Source organism: Vanacampus margaritifer, chromosome 11, assembly GCF_051991255.1.
Source record: "Vanacampus margaritifer isolate UIUO_Vmar chromosome 11, RoL_Vmar_1.0, whole genome shotgun sequence".
NCBI lineage: Eukaryota > Metazoa > Chordata > Actinopteri > Syngnathiformes > Syngnathidae > Vanacampus > Vanacampus margaritifer.
Window position 1 is genome coordinate 11,515,666 of NC_135442.1, and position 22,208 is coordinate 11,537,873.

General features: G+C 38.8%; 1 protein-coding gene across 2 annotated transcripts in view; it reads right to left on the minus strand.

Moving 5' to 3' along the window:
* Positions 1–22,208, minus strand: part of gpc6b (glypican 6b) — a 92,792-nt gene that overhangs the window by 56,583 nt on the left and 14,001 nt on the right. For both annotated transcript variants that reach the window (XM_077579140.1, XM_077579138.1), the window contains exons 2-3: positions 9,276–9,434; positions 3,637–4,028 (exon numbers count right to left, since the gene is read on the minus strand). In XM_077579140.1, the coding sequence (XP_077435266.1) occupies positions 3,637–4,028; positions 9,276–9,434 (551 nt within the window). The remainder of the gene's footprint in view (positions 1–3,636; positions 4,029–9,275; positions 9,435–22,208) is intronic.

Sequence of the window (22,208 nt, forward strand, 5' to 3'; positions counted from 1 at the left end):
CATATTTTATATAGACCACACAATTAAAGAGTATGATTAATACAAATATTATAAAATATTTGGTAGTACAAGCTCTTTTCAAGGAATGCAATAAAGCGCAATTTTTTTTTTTAAATAAATGCAACACAGTGCTTCAAATAACAATGTATCCTTTTTAAGTATTACTAAGTAATGGAAAAGAAATTAAAGCATTCCCTCAGTCGCGGTAAGGTAAATCTAACGAATCAATAGATGAATATACCATACAACAGATGTTTTATATTGTATCTATAGTTATATATATAATGTTATATCACACATTTCTACCTCATGCTGGTCCTCATTACATACCATGGACTGGGCATCGTCCAATCAGAAGGCATATAGCGTCAAACATCCATTCACACTCACATTCACACTTATGGATAATTTAACGCCTTTAATAAATCTAACATGCATATTTTTGGAATGTGGGAGGAAGCTACAACATGCAAACTCCACACAGCCGAGATTTGAACCTGGGACCTTTAGACTATGAGGCAGTGACGCACTAACCACTAGTCCACTGTGTTTGCCTGTGCAAACCTATCAATACAATTCAGGTATATTGAAGAATCTACTACCCAAACATTTAATCATAAAAATAAACCAACCTGAATGAACCCTTCATATGCAGTCTTGGGAATTCCCACTGAAGGCTTTGTTGGAGCTCTTTGACTTAATCGTCACAGCAGAATGATGGGATATGCCCACAACGTGACAGAAGCTCTGTGCATTCAATCATTGCATCCAGGGTGTGCCGCATCAATAGAAACGCCCGCATGCATATTCCCAACATCCCCCCCTGCCTTTGCTGCATCTTTCCAGCCGAGTGGAGATATCAGCTCCACGGTGCTAGATATAAGAATACCTCTCCACCTAGAAGTTAAATGCGTGACACCCGTGGGCTCGCTTCTTCACAATAAACGAGAAGATGAGCTTTCCCCTCTCCCCCCCCCCCCCCCCCCCGCCCCCCCAGCTTGTCATATATCTCAGGGATGAATTGGACACAGCCGGCATGCACTCACCCACGGCTGTTTTGCGCACACACATACATCCATCTCTTAGGGCGTCAACACGCCAGGAAACAGAAGCTGCGGCGGCGGGCAAATGACCAGGCTGGTCGTAAAGAAGGAGGGACGGAGGGAAACATTTGCGAAGGTGGCCTCTCGCTTTTCTCCATTCTGTGACTCACTCACCGTGAGTGATTGCTATTGAGTGATGCGCGTGTTGCACCTCGGCCCACTGCTACATTAGTGCTCCATTGGGTCACACAGGTCAAGCATGCAGCCGCACGGACAGGGAGAATGTGTGCAGGGGCCACTGAACAGTTGACGGAACTAAAGCACTGTGCAGCTCCTTAAGTAAAATGTCACTCAGTTTATTGAGCATCAAGGGACATTTTGCTTACCATTTGAATTTTGTGGAATTTTTGCAACAATTATTTGAAAACAGAGAGAAAATAAGAAGGATAAGCTGTGACACATGAACCTTGACCCCATATTACTGTTGGTACAAAGGACAGAAGATATAATGATGAAAGCTCAAGTTCATGACCAATCTGTACAGTATTATAGTAGACCTTTACATGAGGCTATGGTAGCAGTTGAAAAAAATCACTAAGGCAAGTTCTTTTTTTTTAATAGCTGGACCTTGCCAAAATAACTTTAAAATGGATGACGTGGTTCCTCAGGGCTCCATCCTCGGTCCTCATCAGTTTGTAATATTTCCCCAAATTTTTTTTTAATGTATTTGAACAGTTGCTTGTGGATGTTAACAACATTAAACTGTAATATGGAACAGATCATTTCCCACCCCCAAAAATTTTTCCCCCCAAAAGGGTCTGTTAACACGTCATGATGCTAATGATGAGTCATAATTTATTGGAATTCTAACCAGATAATTACAGTTGATCTGATTGTTGGTTTCAGTTAACAAAATCCGCCTTTTAGTTTACAAGGCACTCACTGTTCTGACTCCACAGTATGTTTTAATTCCACGATCACGTCTCTTGCCCAAAGGGGGAATCCTCAATGTGCTTTGAGAAAATCTGCTGAAAGAACAGTCAGTTATAAATTATAGAACAGTTTGCCTGCTCATCTTAGATGTTCTTCTGTGTTGTTTTCAAAGCAAAAGTTGTAAGTTGTAAGACTTTTTTTTTTGTATTCATTGTGTTATAGTAAACAAGTACACTTATGACTTTAAACCCTTAACTCATTCACTCCCAGCCATTTTGACCTAAGCAACCCCCTTCACTGCATATTGACTGATTTTGCAAGGCCCACAGAATGTTGTGTTCTATTGCTACAAAAACATGAGTCTCTTTTTTCATCACGAAAAAATATATATTTGTATCTGTTTCCGTTTTGCAGCAATTAGCATTAGAATATTGCTAAGTTTAATCAATATTCACATTACTGGTGAAAACACTGACAAAAAGAGCTAGTTGCAACATGGCCCTGGCTGATCTCTTATACTCTGCTGTCACCTGCTGGCCGTTTTTTGTAATAACTACCATTGCTTCAGGTCAGAAGCTGCACCAAAGCATTCTGTATGCTCTAGCATAAAAAAATAAAATAAAAAAATAAGATAAAAACACATGTAAACTTGTTTTTAGGAGTAAAAGTATAAAAAAAAATGTTTTTACACTTTTTTGGGTTTGAATGAGTTAAAATCGATAATCTGGTTAATGATAATTTTGTAGTTTGCTTGCGTGAGTTCAATTCCAAATCATTGTGAATGATTGTTACTGCACGTGCATTTGCCTTGAAATTTTTGTCCATATGAGATCCTAGTGGTACGCTTTGGAATTACATCACCCACAACTGGCGGGCGGCATGGCTCAGTGGTAGAGTGGTTGTCTCCCAACCCAGAGGTTTTGGGTTTGATTCTTTGTGACAATTGCAAAGTGTCCTTGAGCAAGATACTGCACCCCCAGTCGCTTCTCATGCAGCAGGTGAATGTGAAATCAGAGTGAAGCGCTTTGAGTGCCATAACAGGTGTAGGTTTGTGTTGTAGGATGTGCAAAGAAAAACATTCTTGCTTTTACTTGGTTAACAGTCGTCACTTCTTTCTGGTTTAGCTGGAAGGCGTCTGCTCACACTTTTTGTAAAACCTGACAAATTAACACACAGGAGTTATATGTTCGCGCATTTGGAGGGTGACACTTGCTGTAAATTAATCCAAGATTTAGCCCCGTGCCTTTTCCTTTAATCTCACCATGTATATGATCAAAAGTGCAAACACTCCTGAGGCAGTACGGTATAGAAGCAGGAGAGACATTAAATCAGTGCGTTACATCAAACAGAATATTAAGGACATACAGCTTAATTATGGTGGGTGGATGCTGTGGGAAAACTTTGCAAACAACACTGACCATTTCTTGGTTTACCTTTTCATGTCACCTCCTGAAAACAACATCCGAACAAGTTAAGATGTTTGCAGACCCACACAAAAATTATTCAGCGTAAGGAGGAAGTTGTTTACAGTGAAACAGTAGCGGAATGTCAGTTGGCTACACAAACAGCAAACATGACCTCAGGCGTGTTAAAATCTGCAGAAGTTGCAAAAAAAAAAAAAAAAAAAGAGTTGTTGATTCTTAGGCTTTTTTTACTTTACCTTCGAGACTCTCTGAGCCACTTCGCGGCCGACGGAGAGTCCTTGGACGAAAGTGCGAGCAGCGATGAACGCCCGGGTGACCTGGCCCTTCAGCTTCCTGGGCACGTCTCCAAAGGGCTTGAGCTGATCCGTGTACTTGCTGACGCACTCCAAGTAGTCTTCGGTGATGACGTACTGGGAGTTGAGTAGCGTGAACATGCGCTCCAGCAGCCGCGACCAAAAGTCGTTGAGCATTTCCTCCAGGTTGACGTTGCCCCCCGTGTAGTAGCGCTTGAGCTCGGCGAAGAGGTTCTCGAAAACCTCGGCGTTCTGCATGTAAGGCTTGCCGTATGTCCGCTTGAACATCTCGTTCAAGGACCTCTCGGTGTTGTCCAGCAGCTCCAAGAAGAATTCTGTAAAGGAAACGCGATCATGAGTAACTTTGTTGGTGTAAATTTCACCCACTGGGAAGTTCCTGCGCACTTTTCACCCTTTCTTTGAGCTCACTGCCTGTTTTGAGGGGGCGGTCCTGTCTCATGGAAATGAGCCAGTGCTCATCCCGCCCTCACTCTACTGCAGGGCGTGCACTTTTAAAAAAAAAAATGTATTTCAACTTCAGCACACAACAAACTGTCAAAAATGGTGACAAGCTTCAGCTCTTCAGATAGGCCAAGTCCAGTCTTCAACTTAATCTGCAGCTTCAAAAATAATTCACTCAATCTTGGGTAAAAGTAACCCAATCTGCTCAAAAGCCACACCTAGCCAATTAGTGAGTTAGTAGCTGCTTTTCCACCAACAAGCCCAGGATCTTTGAGTTCTGGGTAACAGGAGTTAGAATTTAGAATTTGTGGTAGAAAAGCCCCAAGTGTGAGTGTGAGCCAACACAAGTTGTTTGAGTCTGTGTTCTATAATGTGCCTTTTTTAATTCAAATGATTTAATTCTGATTATGATCTTGTTTTTGTTTTTTGTTTCTCTGTTCTTTTTTATCTATTTATATTAATTATTTTTATCATGATAGTTTCAAAATCCTTTATTTTTGTCTTTGCACTGAATGGTCTGCACTTTACTGTTTTGTTGCACTTGTTGTAATGACAATAAACTGAATCTGATCTGAATCTGACAAGAATGTCTTTTGTTACCATGGCGACTCTGGGTGGAGCTATTGGGTAGCTACTTGTTGAAACCCGGGTAAAAAAAAAAAAATTGCACACACGAGCCCCCATATAGTAAGTAGAAGCATTGATTGTATTTTCACTCTTGGAGGCAGCACTTCATCAATCGACACTTGTCGATTAGTGTGCGGATCCATTCATTTGGTGCATGCATACTTTGCCAGACAAAAACACAAAATAAAATGCATATTTACAGTATTTGTGACAATGCTGCCTTACATTGTGATGAAGCAAAAAAATATATGCTGTTATGAATTATGAAACTGTCAAGCATATTGGTAGCCAGCTCAAGCACCGTTTTTTATATTTGCTAAGCATGCACTGTTACTTACAATGACAACCATTTTAGCACTTTGAAAATATTGACAAGGTTGACAATAGCTACTTGTGAACACGGTAATTCAAGTAACTATGTAGGCCAAATCTCAAAACGAGAGTGGAGAACTGATTATGTATCCTGCCTCTCGCCCCAAATCAGCCAGGATAGGCTCACCTTCCATCCTATTGAGATGGAAGATGATTTCAGTTTGAACCTAAACTTTTCAAGCGTTGTTTATCTTTGCAGTCTCGCAAACAAGGGCTCCGAATGAAGCCTTATCTCTGGGAAGCAATAAGTTGAATGTTTACCGTCTGTATTGTCCAGATCACATCTGTCAAAATTCATTTTGGGTTTATTGTACAGTGTCAAATCAAGACGTCTCTGCAGTATCTCACAGTAGTTTATGTTATTATTAAAGACACAGCACACTCCTGACAGTTCAGTTTGCTGAAAATGTTGGAAATACGTTTTTTGCAACAATTGTTTTCACAGTTAGAGGTGAAATTATGGGTTAGGGTTAGAGGGGAAAAAAAGAGATCAGCTATATCACCAGCTATAGATATGCTCATTAAAAATTTCCTTCAAGAAGAAAATATAACTCTGTGTAGGTGGGACTCCAACGCCAGGTGTTAATTCAATGTTAAGGAGCATCTACATGATCGCGTGTTTGGCACCAACATCGACGCTCATCTCGCTTGCGCCTTCGCTGCTTAGCAGAAAAATGCATGAACTCACAAATGCACAAGCTTAATAAATAATGCAGCATCTAGATTTACACTTTCCTCTGGTATCTCCAGCAGTGAATGCCCCGCGTCCACTTATACTGCTTTTCTTCCATCCTGACAACCACACTCATTTTCAAACGCTCTAATTGGATGAATGGCAGAGATGTAATAATCAATACGGCACAAAGGCGAAAAGCTGAAACTTCAAAATAGAATCTGCTTTGTTACTGATGAAATTATGGAGAATGGCAGCAAACCCCAAGAGGAAACCGTGCGGCTGGACAAAGACGATGTCTTCCCTTCCCTCCTTGTGACAGTCACTATACATTGGCAGCAACAGATCAAAATATATAAGACGCTTATTTATTCATGTGCTTCCCGGAATGATGTCCTGAGGAGAGTGAGAGGAAGTGTACATTCCTAGATGAAAGAAGCGGACATCACTCCAGCACTATGACATTTTCAAGCTTCTATAATTCAATAGTATTTGATTATTATTATTATTATTATTATTTTAATAATTTTAAAGGAATACAATATTGACACTTGTATGAATTGCACTGGTAAACCACTACATTACTTGGTCCAGTAATTCCCAGGGTGTTGTGGAAAATCATCTACTTTCACTTAATTTGCCCAAAGATCATTAGTCATTAATTACAAATAAATCTACAATAGAATATGTAATGTCTTCCTGCAATTAAACAGGCCTAGATTTTACTTTGAATAATTCAGTTTTGTTTTTGAGTGAATTGAAACAAGACAGTTTTGTCTGAGATTTGTCTGATGTAATGGCTCAATAAATACTGTAAAACGCTGACTTGATGACATGGGATTATGGGATAATCAGATTAGCAAATTTCTATTTGAAATTAACACTGTAGGAAATTGTAATTAAAGGATCTTTGCGCAGATCTTTGTGCAGTTTGTCACTTTTTTACTCGTGACTGCTACCTCTGGCCTAAAGTATAACTGCAGCATCTGTGTCAGGCTCGTTCATGGCGCTCGTGCGAGTACGTGCACGATCTTAAAGCGACGGCCACAGTTGACAAAGAAAGACACGGCTTCAAATGAGGTTAAGAAAAACTCCACCTCTTCCCTCCCCAAAGAAACTGTGCAGGGTCTGCACACTCCACTACAAAGGGAAGATTAAAGCTGATAGGTGCAGTCAGAGTAAAACAGTCAGGGCTCTTCGTACTCATCTGGGCATTGGTGGAGCATGCGTGATATAGAAAAAGCTTTAACATTACCTTTTTAAACGGCAAAATACGCCTTTAAAGTTAAGATAAGCTCTACAATAGTTAACCCCCCCCACCCCCTAAGAACCATCCATCCAACACGTGTGAAATGTCTGCAAGGAACAAGATTGAGTCTGTTTCTTCTTTATCAATTTGTGTTTCATTGGTATTTTATAGAAAGCTCCACGTGACTGTTTGAATGGTTTAACACCTTGAGATAACCATGAAACCACATTTCTGAAAAACATAACAAAGCAAAAAACATCTACATAACTTTAGAAAGGCATGTTTTTGTCTGACATCTGCTATAAACACAAAAGAAGCTTTTATTGGACGTCTCATCAAGCAAATGCTCAGCTCGAGCGTGAGGTATCGTTTTTAAAACCGTACTTGCTGTTACCAAGGAAACCTCAAGAGCTCCAAAGTCAACCGGGAATTAAAACTTAATAGGCACAACTTTAATAAGAAATGAAAGTTTTATATGCTGCAATCCACTGGGCGCGCCATTGAAATCACCTTAAACATCAAAAAGACAGGTGGCGATTCTTTACCCCCCCCCCCCAAACCCCCCCAGACTTTTCACCTCTGCATGTGAGGTGATAAGACAAGTCTTCCCACACAGTCTCATGTCGAGAGCGAGAGGGATTATTATATCTCATTAAGAGGAGCTGACTCTATTGAAGAGCCTACAATGGTGGTGAGGTAAAGAGGTAAGACTGAGTCTGCTTTGGATAATGAGCCCCCCCCCCCGCCTCATGTAACATCAGCCCCAGTGGTCAAGGCAGCCGCTGTGGGGGCTCCATCTCACAGCATGGCACACAAGACCATGAAACAAAGCTTAATAATGCAAAGTTTGGCTCTGGGCTGCTCTTGTCAATCTGCTGAGCAAGGAGTCGTGTTTTGTTTAATCCGACAAAAGGAAGGCTACTACGCACGTTTGCATATTAACAAGGCCTTCTTATCCATAAGGGGGGCAGAGGCGGCATAGGGTGAAGAGCTACAAAATGGTTAACCTTTTATCAAATTAACAGCAACAGTCTTTTCATTTTCATTTTTGTTTGTCAATTTAAAAGAAAAAAAAAGTTTTAACATACAATATTGCAGAGCGATAACATGATGTCAGTCTACTGGAATTTAATTAGCAGAGCTGCATAAAGTTTTATAGGAAACACAGATTAGCATCAGCTACCAGAGTTAGCTTCTGATAAACAACTCAAGTTCTACTCACAAACCAACATGTTTATGAACCAAAGAAATGTTTCCTATTAAAATGAATGGAAATAGAATTAATCTGCACCTTTTCATAGTCAGCTCTAAATTGCCTAAGAACATTTGTAATACTGGAAATAATAATAATTGCCTGCTATTTTGTGTTAAAAGTTGGTTATTCAGTTGCTCTCCACTATACTACTGTTTTATGTACTTATTTTTGTTGTTTTGCTACTACATATCGAGAGATTTGCAATTAGCAAGGCTTCTCCGTCTTTCTTCTGTTATTAATTTCCCTTCCTCGCTTCATGATAACAATACTTACAGAAGTATAGCTTATTTGTCGCCATGAAGGTAATGATGAGTGGCTTATGCTGTGATGACACCGGACGAGAAGCGAACATTACCATAGTGGTCAGTGATTTCCAAAATGGTGGCAGTATCGGAGATTCTGCAATCATTGCAGGACATTGCAATCATGTTAAAACCAAAAGGTTAGCAGAGCTGCATTTGGTTTTACAGGAAACACAGATTAGCATCAGCTAACAGAGTTAGCTTCTGATAAACAACACAAGTTCTGCTTACAAACCAACATGTTTATGAACCAAAAAAATGTTTCCTATTAAAATGAATGGAAATAAAATTAACCTACACCTTTTCATTGGGTCGGGTCCATAGTTTGGATACTCCAGGAGCTGCAAACGGTCCCAGATTCCCAAACAGTGGCAAAGTGGTGGCACATAGTTAGCTAATCTTCGCAATATTGTTCCAAATAGTGGCTAAAAGTCTCCATCTGTCTTTTGCAAACACTTTCCCAAACTGTCGCATGTTGTGTGTAAGCATGGCTAAAACTCGCTAAATGACGCTAACAACAGAGGCAACCACCTGGTTTTCGCCAACATTCATACATGAAAGACGAATCTAACATTTACTACCGTCGCAAGCATTCACCGCTCGATGAAATGCCACCTTTATCAACATTCACAGATGACTTACCATCAAACTTCTGATGTCTGGACACAAACATGCTCCTCAAGGTGTGACTCATCTCGTCAACCAGATCACCAAATTCTTGTTTGCTGCGCTGGCCAAAGGCGTCCTCCATTTCTTGGGTGCAACATGTGTTCCCTTGTGAACATACTCGCAGATGTTCGCCTGTGAAAAGAAACACCAATTGTTATGTTAAAACACCATCAAACTCTTAAAATGTAGAGTCGTTGATGATGGTTAGCATACATACAGTAGATGATGAAAATTAGCATAGAAGCATACTACATTTTTTTTCTTTTGATGTCTTTTTTTAAAACACAAAATTATCTTTTCTATAGTGAACTTAAAAATAATAATAATAAAATAAGATCTGGGTCTGAATAAAAGGGCTTTCGTGGAACTTATGAGGAACTTAGAGATGCTAGCATGTAGCTACTCTGATCCCTTTGAAAATTGAGGAAACAACTTTAATTCATTATTTTTGATTCACTAATTAGAGAATATTAATCGTGCTTTTCCCATTCTGCAATCCAAGCAACATAAAGCAGTTCTTGTTGCCACAATTCTACTGACGCACAAGACACATTGACTGACGTATAGCATATCACAACAGCTTAGAGTGAAGTTAACAACATGATGAAGGCTGCATTGCTTTGTGTGCTGGGTAGAAATAAAATTTGGTGAAAATTGCCTGACGGAAGTGTGGAGAAAAGCATGGTTGTGTGAAAATAGTGCAATAAAGACTTGACTGGTTATAGCTGAAGCACTTCAAGCTTAATGTGAAAAATGTTGTAAGGAGCACGGACACCAGGCAAGTTTGTCTCAGGAAAAGAAATATGCTTTGCGGTGATTTTGAAGTTTTCACACACACACACACACACACAAAAAAAGTCCTCTAAAAGCTAGAACATGACCAAATGGAATAAAGGAATTTGACTCTTGTGAAATTGTCAGCACACTTTATTAATCTGTTTTCATGTGATGTTTAGGGGCCCCAAGAAAGCAATTAATTGTGTTTGCCTAAAAGACCTGTTAAGTCTGTCTCTGTTTTCATATGCTCTGGCCCCTGATTGCTTGGTGACCAGTCCGGGGAGCACCTCACCTCATGCCCATGGACAAATGGATTGATGGATTTTTTTTCTTACAGAGGAAGTTCACATATATGTTCATTTTTCCACCAAAATGTAATTGAACAAGTCTTTTTTTTATGATTGAATGTGAAGCCTCTAGTATATTACATACATGTTAATTTGAGGTCCCACCACTACAAAATCACTGGAACTTCTTTATTGGCCAACTTTTCCCATGGCTGTCATCTTTTCTGTCTGAATGTACTTAAGCTAAATTGACCACTAAGATTTACATTGACATTCTTGGCATGTGGCACGGAGAAGCCTAGAAAGCCTTTTCTCTCTTGCACATTATTTCCAGGAATAATCCTCAGTACAACATGATGGCTCGTCACTACATTTGACAACATAACCAAAGCTAAAATGTATTCTAAAGAATGGAGGCATACATAAAAAAAAAATAATTACAGAGAAGACAAAGTTCCCTAACTGGCACTTAGCTGCTGGCACTGAGGTAGCACAGTGAGTAGTAGTGCGACAGTATGTACAATCTAGCACTTCACCATCATTGTGGGGCTGAGAATGAATTGCATTGTTGATGCCACCAGTTAAAGTTAAGTCAAAGATAAATCAGTGGGATAGAAGACGCTACACCCCTTTAGAAGATTCGGCTGCACATTACATAATTAATGACGTTGGGGAGAAGTTAATGATGCACATCATTCTCTTCCCCCTAGCAGTGATTTAGAAAGAGCTACAAAAATCTTGGGAAGTTCGGTCTATCTACAAACTTGACGAACACTTTCACTGCCTACAGAATCTATTTCTCTCGATCTACATTGACAAGTTTCTTTCAGCTTCTTTTAAACTGCTGTCCATGGCATCTCCTTCATCCCCCGGACAACAAGCAACCATGTGAAACACTACCTAGCATTGACTGGACCACAGAGAGAGAAGTCAACTTATTTTATTTATTTATTTTTACAATAATATGTTCCCCACTGGTCTAAATATGGTATTCTGGTTAATATTGCGTGAGTGGAATACGAGTTAAGCAGCAAAATCCAGCTGTTTTTATTCATCTCAGGGGGCGGCCATTTTGCCACTTGCTGTCGACTGAAGATGACATCACAGTTGCTCAAGGCTCAGGTAACAACCAATCACAGCTTGGCTTAGCTGTGATTGGTTGTTACCTGAGCCTTGAGCAACTGTGATGTCATCTTCAGCAAGTGGCAAAATGGCCGCCCCATGAGATGGATAAAAGCAGCTGGATTTAGCTTCATAACCCTTATTCCACAAATGTAACAATAATCATAATGTCATGTTTGGACTAGTGAGGTCACATATAACTTATTATTGTCAAGAAATGCTTATGGTTGATTTTGTCATTCATTAGCTATAGTTATTTTTGCTTTTTTGCAAGTTGTTTAGCTTTTTGGTTACTTTCCTTCACAGGGAAAAATTTAGGGTCAATAATTGTAGATTTATTGACATATTTGGTTGACCTCAACACATACGCCAAGAATTATTTTGTCCACAGCAATTTTCTTAACATTTGTGCTCACGAAACCATAATGGCTCGCAGGTTGGCCTCACAGTGAAGAACATCTGTGTTCAAAAGTACATTCAGGCAATTCCTTCCACAATCCAAAATCAGTTCCAAAATCTCAATCTTACAAACTGACTGCTTGCACCTGAACAAGACTGTATCTTCATTAAATTGACCATGCACCTTTCATACTACCCGTGAAAGTCATCTTTTTTCCCTGCTGGTCTGTGTCACCTTGACCCGACACTGAATGCTTGGGAAGAAGATCGCGCACAAATTTCCTGGCTTCAGAGACAGAATGGCGGCCTTTGAGAATGGGGATAGTGGATAGCAAGGACCAAATCCCATTCGCAGGCTAACTGGCAAATTGGAGGAGCTTGTGCCTTTCACACACAATCCACCAGTCTGTGTTCATGCAGCCATTGCGGCTTTGTGCATTTAGATAATTAGATTTGTGGCAGAGGTGAGAAGACAAGCCAGCGGAAAGTAGCTCAATGCAAGGTAATAAAAGTAGCATTTCACCATTACACATACTTTAATAAAAGTAAAAGTATACTGCATTAAAACTAGCCTGACAAGGATAATTTCTTGAAAAAACAACCGCAACAGTCACTGCGCTAAATATAAATATTGTTGAATTGACATGTAACTAATGACTGTCAATAGTTCTACTGCACAAAGCAGCGGTCAGCAGAGATTCCGAAAGGCCAATTTTTTTCATCAATCTTTTCATTTCTAGATACAATTTACTGCTCGTCTTCAAGTGAGCTACAGCCTTGTGTTGCTGCGTCAATACATACTGCTGCATCACTCACAACCTCCTCAGTTTTTCCGGTACAGACAATTCCACTCTAAGGACAGACTTCAGACAGACAGCAAGTGTTTTCTCTCGGCTCAAAGTAGATCAAGAAAAAACATACACAGCGTGGGAACTATAGATTTATTGGTCATATTGTCGATTTTAATTTGCTGTTGATGGTTTCATGCAGTTTCAACAACAAGTGTATGGTGGAGGTGTAGCTTGCGTAAGCAAGTCTAAACCACACGTTAGCATTAGGCTTCAACATGTTGATATTCAGTCATTGGGATTTAAATGCCTTAACATTTTTATTCCACCAGGTGGATACACTGGATTCTGATTCATCTGTTACCAGCATTCTGTTTTCAAGGTTTTAAATGAATGACGTGACATTTTCGAATGATTACAACAGTACTTGACAGCAAAAATGCAATCTTTTTCTTATAAGTTCTTTATGTCCTCTGAATGAGAAGCAAACAAACATACAGCTATTTTAGTCGAGAAGAATAAAGCACATTGATTCGGGGATGATCTTGGCGCTCTCGCCAACTGTAAAGCAAATACCGACTGCAACCTTTTCATCAGTTATGTCCAGTAGAGGTTGGGGGGAAAAAGGAAAGCAGCATCTTGACATAACATCCCGTCATTGTGCTCAGGCGGTCTACAACATCACTAAGCCCGTCATATATCAACTGCTTATGGGGAAGGGGCTTTCAAGGGACACCAACACTCAGTGGAGTACTCTGCCCTTCCTATTCAAGGTTAAAACAGCTGTGTGGCCTCACTGGATCATCTGTCTGCCTGACAACTTATCACATAGCCAAGATGGAGGAGTGAAGATCTTATTATTTCCCAACGTTAAAAGAAAACACCTCTTGAATTTTGTGCACCCATTTGTTTGAAAAATTCAAAAATAAATGGAGAAAACGATTGCCTATGAAATAGAAATCATCATTTTAAGTACATAAATCCTTCACAATCCAGGTAAGAAAAATCATAAAAATCTAATAAAGTACCAGCTAAGTGCATCTGCACTAAACATGAAAGAGTTGGCTAAACTACATTGTCAATGAGCTATGAAAATGATCGACAAGATAACAGCTCATTACCCTCGGGAACAAAGCAAGATTAAACAGTATAAAATATTAATGTACTGTATTCCATTTTAACTCAACAGAACGATGACATCACTTATATGACACACATGGTAACCCCCCCCCCCCCACACACACACACACACACACACCACCACATTTCAATCTGCTGGCTGCGGTAGTTCACCACACCACTTGAACCAGAATCTTAACAACTTTAAATACCTTAAAGCCATGCCTTTATACCTATCTTCCATGGGTTTAAGACCCGAGGTTACCGAGCAACCAACCAACAAAAAGCTCTTTGTGCTTTGTGGCGTGAAAATGGCAAGCAACAACAAAAATGGAACTTAATGTTGGACTCTCATGAGCAGCTGCTGTTATTTGCCGCATCTTGAAGCACCGGCAAGGGAGTTACTTAGCTTTAGTAAATGGAACATTTGTGCTTACAAAGGCCAAAGTAATGGCTACCAAAAAAAAAAAAGAATTAAAAAAAAATGTTTGGAAGTAGCCCTTACAATTTCTATCAAACATGCCATACTACATTGCCATATTATTCCAGATTATGATGGAGGAACTAGTGTTCACATAGTGACATAATTATATAGGCCTAATTAAGGATGGCTAAGACAAAAATCCCTTTTTTCCATTTTTTTTTTTACTCATTCATTAGTTTTGCCGCACAGTGTTGTTAGTTACAATGGATCATCTGCAAGAGACTATCGTGGCCATTCCAGGGTTCACCCCACCTCTCTTCCAAAGTCAGCCAGGATAGGCTGCAGGGTACCTGTGACCCTAAAGAGGACAAGCGCTATAGAAAACGAATGGAGTTTTGTTTATAAGATAGTCTTGTTACTTTCACATATTCATATAACGTCATTTGTTTGTCAATCTGTACTTTAATTGTCATTGTCAGTTCATAGGTTAGTTAGTTTTATTTGTTTATTAGTTTTGAAAGTAGTTGTCAGTAAAGTTCATTTTTTTGTTTTATTGTTTTTTTTTCTAGTGTTGCTAGTTGTGTTAGTTTTGCTAGCAAATGACTTAAGACAGTTTTGGTCATGCATTGGTTTGGCTAGTCTGTTTTGTTAATCGTTTTTAGTAAGTTTCTTGTAGTCGTAATGTCAGTTTTGTTAGCTTTCGTTTGTTATTTGTTTGTTCTTTGAGTCAGAATTGCTGGTTTGTTTTTTTAGTTTGTTAGTCTCATCTGTTTGATGAACAGTTAAGAGTTTAACAGTTTTGTTTGTTAGTAAGTTTAGTTTGTTAGTTTGCTCTCTTTAGTTTGCGCTCATTAGTTTGTTTAGTTGGTTCAGTCGTCTTGCTAGTTCCACGTTTGCTATGCGAGCGTACTTAAGTTATGCTTGCCATTGAATTGTATTTTTTTTTATTAGTGTCACTGGTTTCGTTTTGTTTCCGTTACGCTAGTTGGTTTTGTTAATTAGGATAGTTTGGTTAAAAGGGAAGTCAACTTATTTTTATTTATTTTTACAATAATATGTTCCCCACTGGTCTAAATATGGTATTCTGGTTAATATTGTGTGAGTGGAATATGAGTTAAGCAGCAAAATCCAGCTGTTTTAATTCATCTCAGGGGGCGGCCATTTTGCCACTTCCTGTCGACTGAAGATGACATCGATGTTGCTTAGGTCTCAGGTAACAACCAATCACAGCTTGGCTTCAGCTAGCAGGAGAGCTGTGATTGGTTGTTGCCTGAGCCTTGAGCAACTGTGCTGTTATCTTCAGTCGACAGCAAGTGACAAAATGGCCGCCCCCTGAGGTGGATAAAAGCAGATGGATTTAGCTTCATAACCCTTATTCCACAAATGTAATAATAATCAGAATGTCATGTTTGGACTAGTGAGGTCACATTTAACTTATTATTGTCAAGAAATGCTTAAGGTTGATTTTGTCATTCATTAGCTATAGTTATTTTGCTTCTTTGCAAGTTGTTTAGCTTTTTGGTTCCTTGTTAGTACATACTTTCTCACCCCATTGGGAAGAATTCAGGGTTGTGCCTTGTGCTTAATTTCTTTGACAGCAAAATCAGCATTTGTTTCGGTGCTAATGGCTGTTTTGGGGGGTGTTTGATTCCCATCGGAAGCTGTCGACGACCCTGAGCAAGGCACTCAGAGGGAATTATTTCACATGAATAGCAGTGTTTATTAGTCAGACAGAAGAAGATCGCTTGAAGCGCATCCCCGCATAACCTTCCTGTATTGAGCCAATCGCCGTGCCTGCGCCTAACAAGAGCATGCACAGCTTTCTAATGAGCTTTGACTCATTTTAATTACAGCAAAACAGTTTAAGCATGAAATCAAAGTCACTTTTATTGTGTTTACAAACTGCCATCATGAGTCGCAATTACTTTGCGTCACTTGCATGTCAGTGATCTCATGCGCTGTCAACCCTATTTGCCTCTTTATTCTATTCATTAGTCTAAATATTAGAAACAGCTCTCAGTATGATTAGTGCAGCAAACTCTGACGGCGTCAATCAAAAGTGAGCATGAACATTGGGGGCTTGATTAACTAAGATCTTACATATGTGTTGCATACTCATTCTAACAGACTATGTTTGTTTTGAGTGGTCGTGTTGCGCATGATTTACTAAGGCTGCGATCGATCCTTCACTAAAATCCCAAATAGCTGGCAATGAATTATGTGTAAACTCACGCTGCCAGATGACACGCGATGTTGGCAACAGGTGTTCAAATGGTGGAGACCAGCGTGTTTTGCACTTTAAATAAATGCCAATATTTTTCACATTATACATTTTGGAATAGTACTGCAAGACAAACATATTGCTGAGTTTCTGCTATTTCAAAAATATTAACACGGAGTGAAAAGATCTGTTCTCCAGTAATTACCCGTACATTCGTATTTCAGAAACTCTCTCACGTGATCTGTCAATGTGATTGGTACCAATCATATTGTCCTCCCATCCATTTGGAGTTATCCATTTCTGCTTTTCTGCGGGCATTCTAAATCAAGATACCGCAGCCGTGTTACTATATGTACTTATCTCTAATTGTGCCATAAGTAGCCCCATTATGCTTAGTCCTTTTTGTGAGGTATTAAAAGGTGCCGACTTTGAAAAGTAGTCAGTGGTGTATCTGGCCAGAGAGATGGACAGCATAAGTGCTATGCTATCTACTGCCGCCCAGACATTGAAGTCACAGTCCATATTTTTCTTGTCTAATTTGGATAGTTACTTTTAGGTTAATTTCAATTGGTCGTTCATTCATCATCGTGTTAACTGGCTGGCGGTTGTGGTTAACTCTTTGACTGCCAGACGTTTTCAGAAAAGGGATGCCGTGGGTGCCAGCCGATTTAAGCATTTTTGACTGATCTTTCAAGGTCCACAGAAAATGATGTGTTTGGACACACACATACTACCAAAATGAAAGATTGGACTCTCATCTTTCATCAGAAAAAAAAAAAGTTTGTTTCTACCTTATTCCGTTTTTCAGTAATCAACAATAGAAAATGGTTAGTTTCACCTCTGTTTTGAAAAAAAAAACGTCTTTTAACGTCTTTGGCACTCATCCATAGGATTTTACTAACCGTTATTTAACATTTTTGGCAGTCAAAGAGTTAATTATAAAGAACAGAGATCCCATTTAATACCGACAAGGAGTTTAACAAAGGATTGCTTCTTCAACTAGCTATTTTATCAGTTTCACTACAATCAAGTTGGCTGTTTTCACACCCACAATTTCGTTAAGATGCGGGCATCTGCAAAAATACTCAAACAAAGTCTAGCCCGCCCCTGCATAGATTTAGACAGTGCCTTGCACCAGACTTGTGCTGCTCATGAAAATAGAGCCTTCAGAGTGAAACAGGCATGCAAACAGTGCTGCACAACTTGACCTGGGAGGTGGGGACGCTACTTGGCTCAAGGGCACCTCGGCAACAGCCAGCAAACAAGTATCTCAACTCAAGCATCTCTTCAATGACATTTTTGTGCACACCTGCACTGGAACCCGTGGCCCTCCGGCTCCAAAACTCGGCAAAAGTCTTTACAGATGAGCTACAGCCATTGAGCCATTTATAAATAATTCAGGATCTAAATTGCATGTATAAAAGCTCTTACAACACATATTGTATCATCACCTACTTCAATCTCCATTATCAAATTACATACAGCAAAAACTTAATTGACTTTCAGTTTAGCATTTAAACTGTGTGTTTATTTTTATTAATTTTTTTTAAAATAACTAAGCCATTAAAGTATTTTGGAGGAATCACTAATATTTAATTTATTTTTATACTATAACATGTCTCCAAACATTTCAACAGAAATCCTGTTTTTAAACTTGGAAAAGATATCATAAGATTGTGAAATAAATTGTATGAGAGTGAATTATAATGTCCATGAACATCAGTATGCATGCATAAGCCATTGCATTCCCACACACTCTTCCCTTTCCACTTTTAATAATGTCTCCAGAGGCGATGTGTACAGAATAGCCAAGTTTCCTCCTCAAGTTCAAACTCGCATCAAATCAATTCCAGTGACACTATAATACATTTTGGGTCATGTCACAAGTCATAATGAAAGACATGATGTGCTTTAAATAACTGTCTGGTGCCTGCTGCAGGTAGAGACAGAGGGGTGTGCGGTTGTCCTTGGGCATAAAAAAAGGACAGATTCAAGACAGAAATGAATTCCCGGCGACATAAAACATTCCACAATGAAAGCAGAGCGGTACGTTTGTAGGATGGGAATCTTCTTTTTATCCTCGGGAGAGTCGGCATGATGGGGAAAGCAATATAGAGAAAAAGGGTTTCATCTACCAAGTAAATGTGTCAGTATTTATTTATTTATTTATTATTACCATGTCAATGTATCCCACAGCAACATGCACTGTAGGTGATTAAAACAAAAGCTGTGGAATCAACAAGTGTGTGTTTCATTATAAAAATATATCTTAGAAATGTGTATTGCCAGGAGAAAAAAATTTCACTAGTTTTGATATTTGTTTCGGTTGGTTGGTTCATTAGCTCATTGGCTAGCTATTTAGCATGCTAACTACATTGCGAGAGGCTGCCGTGATATTTTAGGATTTGGGTGGTTAAGTAGTTAGTTTTGTTCATTATTAGTTTCGGTTGGGTGCTCGGCAAGGTTGTTTTAGTTAACAAAAAATAACGAAAAAACAAAAACTAAGATTCAAAAAAGAATTTCGTTAACCAAATAAAATAAAAACGAAAATGCTTTTTAAAAAAACGAAAACTACATTTTATGTTTACAAAACTAACTATAATTATAGGAAAAAAAATCCTTCATTTTACTCTTTGGTACTAAATTTAATGCATGAGCCTTTGGGGATGATTTTAAATGTGATTTTAAGTAGATTTATTTTTAATATGAACTGGAATAAGGACATTTGAAAGTGTGTCACAAAAGTGACGTCATCTAGCAGCAGCCAATAGAAAAGCACCTTTAGATGACTTCCATGGTGTTTTTTGAATATTGCACACAAGTAATACACTTTTTTTTTTAAACTAAAACTAATACTGAAACTAACTAAAACTAAACTAAAAGTAAGCATTTATGAAATAACTAAAACTAATAAAAACTAACAGAACCACCTTGAAAACTAATTTAAACTAAGTAAATTTAAAATCCAAAACTCAAAACGAAATAAAAAGTAACTAAAATGAAAAATTCCAAAACTATAATAACCCTGGTGCTCGGGCATTAGTTGGCTCATTTGTTCATTAGCTAGTTTGCTAGCTAGATGCTATAGCTTTCTGACTATTGAGTTAGGAAGAATCAACTTATATTGTTTAGAAAGTGCTAGTTCAGTCTATTTACCATTTATATTTAAGATTGCAATAAAGTTTTATGTATTTTAGCTCTGTACAATACTTTCGGTTGCTAGCAGTATTTTAAACTTTGTTCAAATTGTTAGCTAATTAATTATAGGAAGAGCCTGCCTAACATTAAGGATTAGGTTTGTGCATTAGTTTTGGTCGATTTTTTGTTCATTAGCCTAGTAGCTAGGTGTTGGTTGTTCTGAAAAGCCTCTTATATTGAGGATGTTAGTGTAATTTATTTATTTATTTATTTTGGTGGGAGGGGTCAGTTGGAAGAGGATTACAGCAGCTCCATAGTTGGTGTGCTTAACTTCACTTTTTTTTGTTAAATGCTCAGCAGAAACAGTTGGGTTTAGTCATTATTTATCCTTCTTAAGAATAGCTTTGATGTCCTTTTTTTTTTTTTGCCCCCCTTCCCCCCCCGCACCCATATTTTGAACAAAACAGCTCATTTTCAGCTCAGGTGTTTGATTTTGATTAGGATGTAATACACTGCCAATCATTTTTCTAAATTATGCATTTATTTATTTATTTAAATCATTTAAAATGATTTCTATTTTTACAGTGTGATGTACTTCGCACATCCTTGGGATAAAACTGTTTTTAGTCATGGTTAATATTAAATTAAAATGTTGCCTATAGAGAGGGAGTAACAGTCAAACTCAACACAACAAATTATTTCAAATATTTTCTCTGCTTAAACTTGACATCCAAATTTGTACCAATCCATATTCAGAAAGCAGAATAAAATCCACCTCTATCTCTATATTTGCACACAAACTGATCAACTTTTATATAAGAAAATATCACCACCAAGTAGTTCAAATTAAGCAGTGTGCCAATGCTGGAGGCCGTATGATGGCTTCACTATTTATTCCCATTGGATAGAGTGCATACATATTTTATGATTAGCAGTCAGCAGGTCATCCGAGGCACACAATAAAGTAATGTTTTGCTTTTTTCATAAACTATCACCGCAGCGCTAATATTGTCACAGTATTACCTGACACTGGGGTCACATTTATGGAGAGAAATAATCTCTTACGAGGCAAAAATAGGAAAACAACAACAAACCAAGCACAGGTCCTTATACTATAAATCAAAGTCAAGAAGAAAAATAAACAAATAAAATGTACAGTGTGCTCAACCTGGATGCTAATGGCTATGGAATATTCATGAGAAATATACTGCTGGAAGGCCTACCGATATCAATATGGTTAAGATTGCGTTTATGGATCTTCAGCACATTTAAGAACGATGATCGGCACAAAAAAACGTAATGTCTGCCTTGCCTTTTTTTTTTTTAAATGTTGATTATTACACAGCATAGACTCATGTCAGCTTAGACATGCATGCCAACACGCTCTGCATCCACTTAGCGGAGGCGATGGCACTGCAGGGAAGCAGCCGGTGGCACTTTACTGATTATTACCTTTCACTCAGCATTTAACGGCTTCCCCATTAGCGCTGAAACCTCGCCACAGTGCCAGGACTTCCTTCTCGTCAGCACTCCGCTCGGAGGCCGCATTCCCCTCGCCTCAAAACAAACCTCCGGAGTGCAAGGAGCAAACATCGCGTTTAACAAGACGGCGGCTAAAGATAGACGGGAGCGACGAGGCGTTTTGAGCGAGGGCCTTGTCTCGTTTTGATTTGACGGGTAGGTGAGGCCTTGAGGAAAGCAGACATGTCTGACTGACTGATTTCGGGTGAAATGCCAGCGTTAACCTAAAATGCGCTGTCACTGTTACAGGTGAAGTTAATTTGATATTTTCTAAACTTTTAAAGAATGTTCTCTAACAAGGAGCTGAATTACATAATTGACAACATATGTTTGATACATAACATGACCAATGCATTAGCACAGATAGAATAGGGCGCTTTGCCATTGTGGAATGGAATGCAGCCGACTCCTGGCCAATCGAAGCGGCTCCCCGCATTCCCCTTAAAACCAGGGCAGTGGAAGCACATGTAGTGCTTGACATTGCGGAAGCACAAATTGTTTTCTACTGTATAAACAAAATCAGTGTTTGTTTGTTGTTGTTTTGTTTTTTTGGGGCGGGGGGGGGGGGGGCTTATTCTGAGACACATGGCTGAGACCAAGCTTTCTCACACTTAGCCGCATATTTTCCTCATGTTGCTGTCCCTGCAAGGAACCAAATGTCTAATTTCCTGTGGAAAAACCTGCTTTAATTATTATCATTCCCCCTGTATCGAAACCATTCAGGCTAAAGAGATTACTTTTTATTAAAATTGATTTTTATGATAGAAATAGTTCAACCGTGATGATCTAAATGATTCATGTGGTGCAGCCAGCTTGTAGTTTTAAATTAATGTAAAAAAAAAGCTTTTGAATAGGAGAGCGTATTCAATCCATTAATTTCAACAGGACTGCAACAATCAAATTTATAAAGTCACTGCAGCAAAATAAGTCTCCGGGTTCATGCCAAAAACTGACAGGATGGCAACATTTTGACACTAACTTTATCCGCCTGGGGAAGTTCACTCCATCCACTGCTAGCCAGCTCTTCTCACTTCAGTTTCGGTTTTACCACTTGAAAAATAGTATTGTGTGAAACTACAAATAAACAAATAATAAAAAATATTTTTATAT